Source organism: Bombyx mandarina, chromosome 18, assembly GCF_030267445.1.
Source record: "Bombyx mandarina strain Sakado chromosome 18, ASM3026744v2".
Taxonomy (NCBI): Eukaryota; Metazoa; Arthropoda; class Insecta; order Lepidoptera; family Bombycidae; genus Bombyx; species Bombyx mandarina.
In genome coordinates this window covers 5,698,088-5,710,691 of record NC_143224.1, presented here as the reverse complement: position 1 = coordinate 5,710,691, position 12,604 = coordinate 5,698,088, and the positions used below count along the sequence as shown (strand labels likewise).

The 12,604-nt window shown below is 37.1% G+C and overlaps 2 protein-coding genes across 5 annotated transcripts; one reads left to right on the top strand and one right to left on the bottom strand.

Annotated features, from left to right (window-relative positions):
- The first annotated feature begins 1,993 nt into the window (after positions 1–1,993).
- On the top strand, positions 1,994–8,424 carry LOC114246403 (uncharacterized). Of its 4 annotated transcripts, XR_016324596.1 has the most exons (16): positions 1,997–2,199; positions 2,283–2,491; positions 2,576–2,713; positions 2,803–2,945; positions 3,518–3,779; positions 4,179–4,208; positions 4,700–4,771; positions 5,082–5,105; positions 5,602–5,637; positions 5,727–5,783; positions 6,638–6,715; positions 6,818–7,015; positions 7,292–7,351; positions 7,431–7,523; positions 7,599–7,658; positions 8,091–8,424. XR_016324596.1 is itself a non-coding variant. In XM_089734695.1 (14 exons), exons 1-13 carry the CDS (start codon positions 2,333–2,335, stop codon positions 7,479–7,481), a joined length of 1,308 nt encoding a protein of 435 aa, XP_089590821.1. In that variant the 5' UTR covers positions 1,996–2,332; the 3' UTR covers positions 7,482–7,523; positions 8,091–8,424. The 4 variants fall into 4 exon arrangements, 2 of the variants coding, with proteins under 2 accessions (XP_089590821.1, XP_028034700.2); XR_016324597.1 differs by lacking the exon at positions 6,818–7,015 and having other exon boundaries at positions 1,994–2,491; XM_089734695.1 differs by lacking the exon at positions 7,599–7,658 and having other exon boundaries at positions 1,996–2,491.
- Positions 8,425–8,910: 486 nt separating this feature from the next.
- On the bottom strand, positions 8,911–12,514 carry LOC114246338 (uncharacterized). The gene is made up of 6 exons (XM_028178811.2): positions 12,347–12,514; positions 11,042–11,221; positions 10,808–10,939; positions 10,381–10,563; positions 9,993–10,135; positions 8,911–9,398 (listed from the first exon to the last, which is right to left on the bottom strand). The coding sequence occupies exons 1-6, from the start codon at positions 12,512–12,514 to the stop codon at positions 9,125–9,127; spliced, it is 1,080 nt and encodes a 359-aa protein (XP_028034612.2). The 3' UTR covers positions 8,911–9,124.
- Positions 12,515–12,604: the final 90 nt, after the last annotated feature.

Below are 12,604 nucleotides of genomic sequence, written 5' to 3'. Positions count from 1 at the left end.
GGCCTTAGCCTGGTCCAATATGTCTCTCCAGACTGCTCTGTTCAGGGCTTTCTCCTTCCAGTTTTTGACGCCGATATCTTTGAGGTCCTGCTCTACGTCATCTAACCATTAGAGCTTGGACTTGCCACGACTTTTGCGGGGCCCTCTAGTTTGCCATATAGTAAGTAGTTGTCTTGACATTTTGGTCTCCTTCGTTCGCACTAGATGTCCTGCCCATCGTAGGCGTCCAATTTTTATAGTTCTTATGATATTTGTAAATATAATATAATACAACTCGTGGTTACAGTGTGGTTATATAACTAGTCAGGTCATAAGTATTGTCACACAGTAAAAACTTTTCTTTTAGAATGCTGGCCACAAAAAAGTTTATTGAATTCGAATTTCGAATTGTTCATGAAAATAAAAATGTATACTTTTTAGAATTTCACTCATTTTTAAATATGGAGTGGACGCTTAAAGAAGACCGTGTTGCAGTTATTGCGTTGCATCGTTGCGGTTACGCGCCAATTCAAATTTTTAACATACTGAAAAATTTTAATATAACCAAAAGATTCGTTTATCGTACCATCAAACGATACAATGAAGACTCTAGTGTAGATGACAGGTCAAGAAGTGGTCGCCCTCGGTCTGTTTGGACTCCAGCAGTGATAAAAGCTGTGAAGGCGCGAATTCAAAGAAATCCCAAACGTAAGCAGAAACTGTTGGCCCTTCAGATGGGGTTAAGCAGAACCACGGTGAAAAGGGTGTTAAATGAAGACTTAGGGCTTCGGGCATATCGAAGAAAAACAGGACATCGTTTGAATGCTCGTCTAATGGACCTGAGACTGAAGAGATGCCGCGCTTAGCTGAAGCGGTACGCGGGAAAAAAATATCGGGAAATTCTTTTTTCGGATGAAAAAAATTTTACCGTAGAAGAGAGCTACAACAAACAAAATGATAAGGTGTACGCACACAGTAGTGAAGAAGCGAGCAACCGTATTCCGCGTGTCCAACGAGGTCATTTTCCATCCTCGCTCATGGTATGGTTGGGAGTTTCTTATTGGGGCTTAACAGAGGTACATTTTTGTGAGAAAGGTGTAAAAACGAATGCAGCTGTGTATCAAAATACAGTCCTGACGAACCTTGTGGAACCTGTTTCTCATACCATGTTCAATAACAGGCACTGGGTATTCCAATAAGATTCGGCGCCAGCTCATAGAGCGAAGAGCACACAAGACTGGCTGGCGGCGCGTGAATTCGACTTCATCCGGCACGAAGACTGGACCTCCTCCAGTCCAGATTTGAATCCGTTAGATTACAAGATATGGCAACACTTGGAGGAAAAGGCGTGCTCAAAGCCTCATCCCAATTTGGAGTCACTCAAGACATCCTTGATTAAGGCAGCCGCCGATATTGACATGGACCTCGTTCGTGCTACGATAGACGACTGGCCGCGCAGATTGAAGGCCTGTATTCAAAATCACGAAGGTCATTTTGAATAAACTTTAGTGTCATAAGAATCTATGTTTTGTTAAGTTCATTTTGGTATATGAATGGTTACATAATGAATAACCTTGTTTCAATTATTTTACATTAAACATGTGACAGAATTTATGACCTGACTAGGTATATTCATAGCTTTCTTAAATTAATTGATTGATTTGATTTGATTTATTTTTAAGATAACATTAAGTTGTTATTGTATCATTCCAGTGTGTCGTAATTCCGGTCCGGAGGTAGATTCTGCTAAGCACTGTTCTTTCTAGGGCTAGTGTTAGCAAATCCTTTCAGGTTGAGCCCGTGAGCTCACTTACCCATCTGCGCATAGCCGAAGGAGCCCGTTAGGCCACCAGCGAATAAGAAGGGAAAAATATAGACCTTTATTGATTAAAGTGGTTATTTTGTAATAAATCCAAAAAAATACTGGAACTCTTTAACAATACTGTTCATGATGTTATGGGCTAAAAGTTAAGATAACCATTCTATTTATATACTCTCTTTAAACTAAAAGAAGTCAAGAATATGTTACATCCTATTTATTAAAGAAAAAAGAAGTATGCATCCTGACCAACCATTAAACTGTCAAAATTGATTAAGTTGTAAAAGAAACAAAATATTTTTTTCGACTGTCTTGTCTGTCATGTGCCAATTAATGTAGGAAAATGGCCAAAAAATCTGGTGTGAATTTTATGTTAACGTAGTACTAACATACTGATAAAGGTTCGTATCGCGAAATCGAAAATTCTTCTTTGTTACTATCATAGAAACTGTGCGTTGCTGTAAAATGTAGTTATTTATTCCAGATGCGATCAACCTAACGCGTGACATCTTAAAATAATCTCCAAATTGTCGAATGAAGCTATCAAATATGAAACTGAAAAGTAGCTTATCAGAACAAAATGTGTATTTCACATACGTGTGTCTCATCAGTGATATACGGCCAAGCTGTAATACTAGGGATTCAGGGCAGAATAAACCTTCATTTAATTTTGTGAACAACGAACAAGAAAACGTTAGTATTAGCGTTCTAAATAATATAATTTTACATTTTGATCCCTTCTCCACTACTGATTAGTTAAATATCAATTTCAATTAGAAAGAGGCTGATTGCGAAGACGAACCAATTTTAGTCGAGCGTTCAAAGGCGCTGCATGAACTAATTGTATCCAAAAAAAAGTCGCCAAACGATAACAATGGACTTAAACAGAAGAATGAAACGGAACCAGCGGCCAATGTAAGTAAAAAATAAGAGCCTTAGGAAACGAAATAATAAGACGAACGGTGAATGATAATAGATTTTTTTTTTAAATATATTTTTTACAGTCAAGAACAAATCGATCTGAGAGCACAAGCAATTTAATAGAAAATGAAGAAAATAATTTCCTTGGTTTTGACAACCCAAATATACTTAAATTAACAAAGATGAAATGGCTCTCTAAAAACAACGATGAAGCGCTTGATTCTAGGTTAGTTGATGTATGCAAAATCAAACGGCTGCCTATCATACTTAACTCTATATAGAAGTACACATCGAGATTCTGTTATTGCAGAAAATTCAATGCACTAACCGGTGCAAGATTAAAGAACAAAAGAAGAGAGTCATCTTGTAATATTCATAACATAAAACAATTACACTTACGATGAACACAAAAAAAAATATGTTATAGGTCGTGCATATATAAGAACACGGTGTGAAGTTTCATACTAAGTAATAGTACTACTAAATAATAGTTTTAATAAATAAAGACTGTTTCTAAAGCACCAAATTTATTGGTGGTAGGACCTCTTATGAGTCCGCACGGGTAGGTACCACCACCCCGCCTATTTCTGCCGTGAAGCAGTAATGTGTTTCGGCTTGAAGGGTGGGGCAGCCGTTGTGACTATACTGAGACCTTAGAACTTATATCTCAAGGTGTGTGGCGCATTTACGTTGTAGATGTCTATGGGCTCCAGTAACCACTTAACACCAGGTGGGCTGTGAGGCCGTCCACCCATATAAGCAATAAAAAAAAATTGATTAATTCAAAATTTAACGCAGCTCTCCTTCCCCATCACCTTCATCGAGTACCTGTTCAAGCGGTCACTCACAAGATAATTTAAACAGAAGCCTTAGTACCAGCGACAAGTATTTATCAACCATAATACAATTGGATAAGGAACATAATATGTTTGGTTTATCAAACATTGCCATAGTCGGTACAAGACCTTCGAAGAAAATAAAAAAAGATGATGACAAACCAGCTTTTCCTCAAACAGCTATCGTGCAGGTTTGCTGCGGCATGAAATGCTGCAAGCACAAGGTTTGTTTATTGCAACATGTTGAAATAATCTAAAATTTCATTCGACTAGAATTAAGTGAACGAATAACAAGCGTTCTCAATATACATGAAATAAAGAGAAAGAGAGAGACTCAGGTCATGAAAGTATTTCTTGCAACCAGGGTGTGAAAAAACATTCTAAAGCTGTAACTGAAGAGAAGTGAACTCTGTAGGATGAATCTCCAAATAGATCAGATCTTTTTAAATTAAACCCCACCAGAGATTCACTGTAAGGTTCTTCGTTATTGTTTCACAGTCCCAAAGGATCAATAGTTCTATGTACAGCCGGTATTTAAATAAATATAGTATTATAATGGGAAATAAATATGTACATTACTTACACGATTAAATTTTACACTTACAATGTCATTTTCATTACAGAGTAATACCGATCTCCCAGTTTCTTTAAAAGTAAGTAGTTATCAGTGCATTTCTTTTTAAATTTTTTAGTGTGGACGAGGTCACGGCCCGCCTTGTGTTAAGTGGTAACCGGAGTCCATAGACATCTATGACGTAAATGCCGCCACCAACTTTGCGATTTGGTTTCATTTTTTACAGTACAACGGCTGCCCCACCCTTCAAGCCGAAACGCATTACTGCTTCACGGCAGAAATAGACAGATTGGTGGTACCTACCCGCACGGAATCACAAGACGTCCTACCACCAGTAATTAACGCAAATTATAATTTTGCGGGTTTGGTTTTTATTACACGATGTTATTCCTTCACCATGGAAGTAAATCGTGAACATTAAAATTTGTTAAGTACGTATTTCATTAGAAAAATTGGTACTGGAATAATTCGAACACCGGTGCATCGTAAGATACGAATGCACCAGACGTCTTATCCTATAGGCCACAACGACTTCAAAATATTTCGAATAACTCTAATTTATATTTGTAGTGCGGTGGATGTCGAGGGTTCTGTTTCGATTCAGCGTGTCCTTCCTGCTTTGGAATATGCCCACCCTATTGTGTAAGTTACAGTTTGCAATCGTTCATTAATTTTAACTGCTTAAAAAACAAAAACTGTTAATTCTTTTTTGTTTTTCTAAAGAACTTTATTTATATTTAAAACCAAAAAATCTTAATGCTGTTTTGAATTTATAACGCACTAAATAAAATTGTCTTTAGGTCTGTGTGATATATAGGAAATATTAAATTTTATTGGATTAGTACAGTGAGATCCAAACTTTTGAGGTTTACAAGAGATACTACTTATAAGCACAAAATTGCAACTCAGTAATATGTACATATATGTCATTGTGTTATATTTTTTGTTTCAGAATAATCCGCCATATCCATCGCCCGTAAGTTGCAATTCAATTACAGTTTTCTGTTCCATTTTAGTAAGCTCTAGGATATGCAATCTTTCATGAGTAACGTACCATATATTTATAATTTTGCGTGTATTTCTTGCAAGTGTTAAATTTATTGTAACACGTTTGAAGGGCAAATCCCGTTACGAAGTTTTAATGCCAGGTTATTATAATCTCTATAATTTCATATAAAGCAACATTTCTCTGTTAACCATCGTATTGTGATCGTGATGGAAAAAACAACATTGGGTGATAAAATTAATTAGCGGTGCTATTGAACCCACATAGATCAGTACCTGATCAATATCTTGCCTATTATAGTTATTCCAGAACAATTAAAACCTCTGCCTCAAGTTTCCAACTCTGTTACGGCCTTCATGTTGCGATTCCTATTGGCTCTATTAAGCACTAGGACAATGATAACCATTTGGCATTTCATTCCGATAAAAAATAACTTAAAATTCATATATTGTCTTGCATCTTGCAGTGTTCATCTTGCCCGAGAGAAAAATGCAGTTGCAAAGTAAATAAACAATTATTTCTATTTAAAAATTACTTTAATTCAATTTACCACAGTTTTTGCTAGATTTTTCGTTGAATTATATTTTTCAGGTACCTTGCCCTCCAACAAAATGTTTAGTGGATTGTACAACTTGTTTTGGATTAAAGGTAATACAGCAACTTAAAATAAATTTGGGTACAATTAATTTCTGGATATCGAACAGCTATTTTTCTAAGGTATGTTAGCTAGGCCGCGTCAAATAGAAAAGGTCCTATTGTGAAAAAATGCGGCAATATAACGGCAATCGCTTCACCTTATGAAAAATCATCGCTGTATTGGCATTTAGATAAAAAAAATCCTACCTAAGCTGATGGTCTTGAGAGACCGCTTCAGCGTAACCTGACGAGTAGGTGAACTCACGGGGCTTAAACCTGACGTTGTTGCTAACATGAACAAGAGCCGTGCTTCGCAGACTCTACCACCAGATCGGAAACGCGACCCACTGAGAAGATCCGGTGAAAAACTCCGTGGGCTGTGTCTGTGGGCTAATTTACACGCCGAGCCTTTCGTCGCATGCGACGGGTTCGACGAGAACAGTGACCGGGTTGGCATTTCGAGTGGCACAACCTCGAATTTGCTGTAAATTATTTCCCTTAAGTCTCATTTGAATAAAATATGACTTATACGGTTGAAGTATCCCTTAGTCAGTTAGAAAAGTCAACTTCAAGTAGACGTCTTTGGCTCTATGCTATCTAGAATAGCAGTACCACATCTTTTCCCGTGAGAATCGTAATAGCCTACCAAGGGACTTACAAGAGAATACACAGCAACGTTCTCCGAGTATTGTACCAGCATACTACAATCGCGTACACGTATTTACTAATCACTGAGTATATTATGAGTCTACCCGCGTAGGTACTGCTATCCTGCGTATTTTCATTGTTGTCTCTACGCCACTCTGGTAAATATTTAAACAATGCTCTGCGGCATTAAAAGTAATTCAATATGAGTTTAATTTTAGATAAAACTAAATAAGAAACCTAAGTTTGAGCCTTCTCCTGTTGAGGTGACGCCGCGATCTAGTTCCGTACTTCAAAAGGTAATAAATAAAATTGTACCACCCTTAGTGTTTTACTATGGATTTTTTAACAACAACGAGTCTTCGTAACTTGCAATAATATATCGTCTCTATCTCCCTCAGCCTTTAGCAGCCAGATCCTGCCATCATTTACCTCACTGCATGCCGCCCTCATCATGCTTTCCATACCTTATGCCTTGCTACTGGCCAGCACGCGCGGGTGCTCCGTGCAGTCATCCCGATCGATGCTTTCACAATCCTCCATGTCCCGCTCCAAGAACTCCTAAGCCGAAAATTCCTCCTGAAGAGATGTGTCCAGAGGTATGTTTTCACATTCGTTAAGTGATAAAGCAAGCAGGATGGTAGAGTAAATGTGTAATTACTGTGACTATATTAACATAATATAATAAAATGGGTGGCGATAAATATTTAAATAAAAGTGGAATAGATAAAAATAAAGTAGATAAAAATAAAAGTGAAGTTAAGGTGAGGCTTATCATAATAAACTCGAATTCTTAAAATTTAACATTCTCGTTATTTTAAAACATTAATTAGAAAAATGATAACATTATTAATTTAAATCATTATTTTTTTCAGACTGGAAAATGTGAAGATCCATCCAAAAAAACAAAATGTCCCAATTTACTTTGCCTTGGCGTAAGATTTTTGTAAAATCCTAATTTTTTTATTCTAATTTGAGAAGAAGAAATTGCTAAGCTTAAAATTTATACTTTAGAATAATCCAGACATGAAGAAAGAAATTGAAAATAGATTTGGGAAAAGCTAAGTTATGGTTTCTCCGAAACATAAGTCCTGTCGATGCGCTGAGGTATGTAGTTTTTCATGATAAGGTAAACACGAAATAAAATCAAAATATTAATTAAGGCATCTTTACTTATTTTAGGATAATAATTCGAAGACAGCACCTCAAAATACAGCCAAATTGAAAAAAGACAGAAAACAAGTACAGTAACTTTTAATCAAAAATAATATTTTAATAATATTAAACATTTTATGAAAATCTATGACCCTTTGAATGTTTTGAGAGCAACACAAGCGATTTGGCTAAACATTTTAAATTTTTTTTTATTGCCCTTGTAGGTAAACGAGCATACGGCCCACCTGATGGTGAGTGGTTACCGTCGCTCATGGACCTCAGCAATGCCAGGGGCAGAGCCAACCCGCTGCCTACCGTTAGCTCGTAGATAATATATAAATAATAAATAATTCGTTAGCTACCTATTATCTGGTTCGATGTCTTGATACGTATGTATCTTGGTCTCCGAAACGAGATTCGTCCATTCTACCCAAATCTAAACAAATTTTTGTAATGGTGAATGTATTACGTTTAAATAAAACCGCATATTAACGTAGTTAATATTTAAATTCATTTCAGTCCAAGAATAAAGTTGATAAATGCGAATGCGCCGTGCCCGGATGCTTTAGTTGCTTCGTCAGAAGACCACAGGTTGTCTTTAACTATTTATTTCTCCCTCGAAGCATATCATCGCTGTAGAACCGCCGTTCGGATTGTCGATAATCCCATTCTCACGGATCGTTAGGAACCTCTGGGTCTGCAGAGGGACTTCGGTTCCCTCTGTATTCTGTACCGTATGTTCCATGGGGAGTGCTCTGAGGAATTGTTCGAGATGATACCGACATCTCGTTTTTACCATCGCACCGCCCGCCACCGGAGTAGAGTTCATCCATACTACCTGGAGATACTACGTTCATCCACAATGCTATTCCAGAGGTCTTTTTTGCCACGTACCATCCGGCTATGGAATGAGCTCCCCTCCACGGTGTTTCCCGAGCGCTATAATATGATGATATGTCCTTCTTCAAACGAGGCTTGTGGAGAGTATTAAACGGTAGGCAGCGGCTTGGCTCTGCCCCTGGCATTGCTGACGTCTATGAGCGCCGGTAACCACTCACCATCAGGTGGGCCGTATGCTCGTCTGCCTATACGGCAATAAAAAAAAAAAACCATAATCTGCTATGTGCAAAAACTCTATTTTGAATTAACGAGTAAAAACATTTTCGTATAAAATTCTATATGAAAGTGAATTTTTAAGAACTCAAATGAAATGAATTTTTAAGAACTCAAATGAAAGCTATAGATAAATATTAAAGTTAGATCAAGACTAAGACTGGACTATACGAAAAGTTCAAAAAGTAAAATTCTCAAAAAGTGCACGTAGCAGATTTTGGTTTTACAACGACGATATTCAAATTTTTTGTTAGTACCTATAACTAGATATTTTAATATTAATTTCTATAGAAACCCGACCCATGTATCATGGAAAACTTTACTGAATCAAACGAAAACCAATCAGCTGATGAATCACCTCTTCCGAATACTTCGAACATGTAACAGAATAGCGATAGCGATTAAAATTTGAATAAAACCAAAATTTTATCTATCAAGTTTTATTTTTGTTCATAATCTCTGGACACGATATATCTTTGAATGCAATGTTTGTGAGAAGGCATCTTGCTCGCGATCTGGTCTACCACTGTAGATGGCGGCGTTCCCTGAGCTATGTGACAGTAATCGCTACAGTACATAAACGGGGCGATGTTAGTTTGATAGGGATTGGGCGGGAAAGGTGCTAAGTCGAAAGATTCTCCATGTGACCATGATGCAAGCGACGAAGACGCAAATGGAATCTTGTATTTTTTCTTAGTTTCTGATTCAAAAACCCTAAGAGAATTAAAAAATTGTCAACACCTTGAAGCACTTTAGCCTAATGTAAAACACCCAGCATTTATAATGAGTGACATCAGAATTCATATCTGAGGTTAACTTTTTTTTCTAAGTAAGCACATATGTACGTAATAGGTAAAAGAACAACTTCCCCGACGGAAATACAAAATCACGTATAAAAGGAAACTGCCGATAGGTACGTGTGGATATGTATACACTTACGCCGACTTGCCTTTTTCTTATGCATCTTTGGATATCTCTAGTATTAGAACGTAACAAAAGTATCATAAAGTAAAGTATACTGTAAAATATCCATAAAGTATTATAACATTCAGGATACTCAAATATTTTATTAAAGCGAGCATCAGAATGCTTTTGACTGACAAATTTGGGGATCGCTGTTTAAGTGCGCTATAATCATCAGCTGTCGTCAGGAACAAGTAACATTACCCTCCGAACATGAATTTGATTTGTCAGCTCAGTGTGGTAAGAAATGTAAGCTTTTTACTTGCCCGGGTTAATTATTGCCATCAAAGGCCTACGTCAAACTTAACATCATCATGGTTCTTGAAAGATAATTTAATTAGGTACCCTTGGATATTATTAACTGGATTGTGGCAAGCGGCGACTTCTTTGCACTCTTTCTTAACGTGTATTCTGTCGTATACCGCTCTGTGTTGCTTGGACAATAATGGCATCCAGACTTCTTTGAGCCTTGGACCGAATCCTCGAACCTGCATATTGTCAACTGTTAGACGTTTAAGAAACAATAAAATAAAATCAGATGATTTTGAAATACTTGATGCTACATAAAATGAAATATCTATATTTTATGTATGTAAAAGATTACGGATGCTAATGACATGAAAATGCGGGGAGCATAACCTGATTTCGCTTCTACAAGTAAACAATCCACGCTAACCGCAGCAATATGTTTTTTAAACTAAAATTTTCAAACTACTGTTCTTTTTAATTTAACCTTCGGTGTATCGAATTCAGAATAAAAAGTAATATGGTCCTTTGCGCCAATCCCATACTGGTCTTCAGCAGAAAATGGCTTATGATATGTTCTATATGTAGACACATATGGGTCTAGTAGTCTCCTAAATCCTGCTGCGGTCTCCGGTATTATTGGAGCTTCGTTTCTGCCAGCTGCTACGACCTTTGAAATTGTAATTGAAATAATAAAATTTTCAAAGATTACCACAACTATAAGATAATTTATCATTCTAACCAAAAATCTTGTATAGATATAAAATATAGTTTTCATTTTTATTGATACCGTTAAATTATTATGGTTGATTTTGTTGAAAAAATTTGGTTACCTATAGTCATACTATACAAACACTGTTCACTAACAACGAAATTTTGTTGAATGTTTTTAAACTTATTAAGCATAGACTCACGTCAAAAATATATTCAGGATCGGGTGCCTTCACCGTGATTTCCTGGGGGACCGTGGCCGGCTTTGTCACACCCCTAAAAGTATCCTTCATTTCCGATATCATGATTGGTTGATTTATATTTTTTCCTTGTAACTAAAAAAACCGAAAATTCAACACAATTCTTAAATTATAGAACCATCAAACACTTATCTGTAAAACGTGACCCATGTTATTATCAAATTCAAAATTTATTACACGTTTCTCGACTCCGGTCATGAATATAACTCGGCGGCAATTTATGGAGCAGTCCGATCTTTCCATCGCCTTGTTCGGGTTCGGTTTCACGCAGTATTCACCTGTTGTCGTCTTGTATGTTTCCTTCTCGACGACCATGTCTCGTCCGGTAACTCTCTCTGGTAACGGGTCATCGATTTTCTAAGTAAAAACAAACTTTATAATAATACGATGGACTTTTGTCTGTTGTTGATAACCGATTAACTGAATATTACGGAATTCAGTATTTAGTCATATCAGTTTTTATTATATTTTTTTTATTGCTTAAATGGGTGGACGGGCTCACAGCCCACCTGGTGTTAAGTGGTTAGTGGAGCCCATACACATCCACAACGTAAATACGCCACCTACCTTGAGATATAAGTTCTAAGGTCTCAAGTATAGTTACAACGGCTGCCCCACCCTTCAAACCGAAACGCATTACTGCTTTATGGCAGGTCGGTGGTACCCACCCACGCGGATTCCCAAGAGGTCCTACCACCAACATTATTTGGCTATTTAAACTGAAGAACATTTGTACGGACTTGTGTCGCAACGAGGTGACCATTCAATAGAGCGCTTTGTGGTGTAAGGCATGATTGAGGGTAGGAGACGGCGCGGCAGATCACCGTTACGATGGACTGACCAAATAAAGGCAGCTCTAAGCGGTTCCATCAATGAGTGCACAAGCAAGGCCGCGGTACGCGAGGTATGGCGACGTCTTGTGAAGCACACCACTACCCGAATGAATGACCACGACCACTCTGCCAAGACTATAAAGGACTAAGAAGAAGAAATTAAAGAAATACATTTGGAGTTTTAGGATGACTGGTCACAAAAAAAAACATATTAGAATCTTGTAATAAACATGGAAAGAAAAAAAACATTTTTTTTATTTTTTTTATTGCTTAGATGGGTGGACGAGCTCACAGCCCACCTGGTGTTAAGCGATTACTGGAGCCCATAGACATCTACGACGTAAATGCGCCACCCACCTTGAGATATAAGTTCTTAGGTCTCAAGTATAGTTACAATGGCTGCTCCACCCTTCAAACCGAAACGTATTACTGCTTGACGGCAGAAATAGGTTGGGTGGTGGTACCTACTCAAGAGGACTTACAAGAGGTCCTACCACCATGATTAAAACATGATCAACCATGATCAAAGCATGATCAAACAGTAAAAGTATTCGATAAACACAAATTTAATTAAGGGGTAATATTGATAACTTATACGGATGTATTTCGATAATGAAAGTGGAAATCATACTGTATTAAAAGTACTTACGCAATCAAAACTGTGTGGAAGTGCCGGAATGTGACGAAGTCCAATACTGGTCGCTGTTCTCGTTTCATTACTGGAAAGTCTTAACGGAATATTGTATTGAATATTACCCCAAGTATTGACGTTTTTAATTAAAAGATCATCGAGAACCAAACGATTTTTTGAGGACATCTTAAAATCGAATACAATGTACAAAATGTGTAGGTAAATGCGTAAATAAACTTCAATATTATGACAATATTGATTCAAAGAGATTATGTA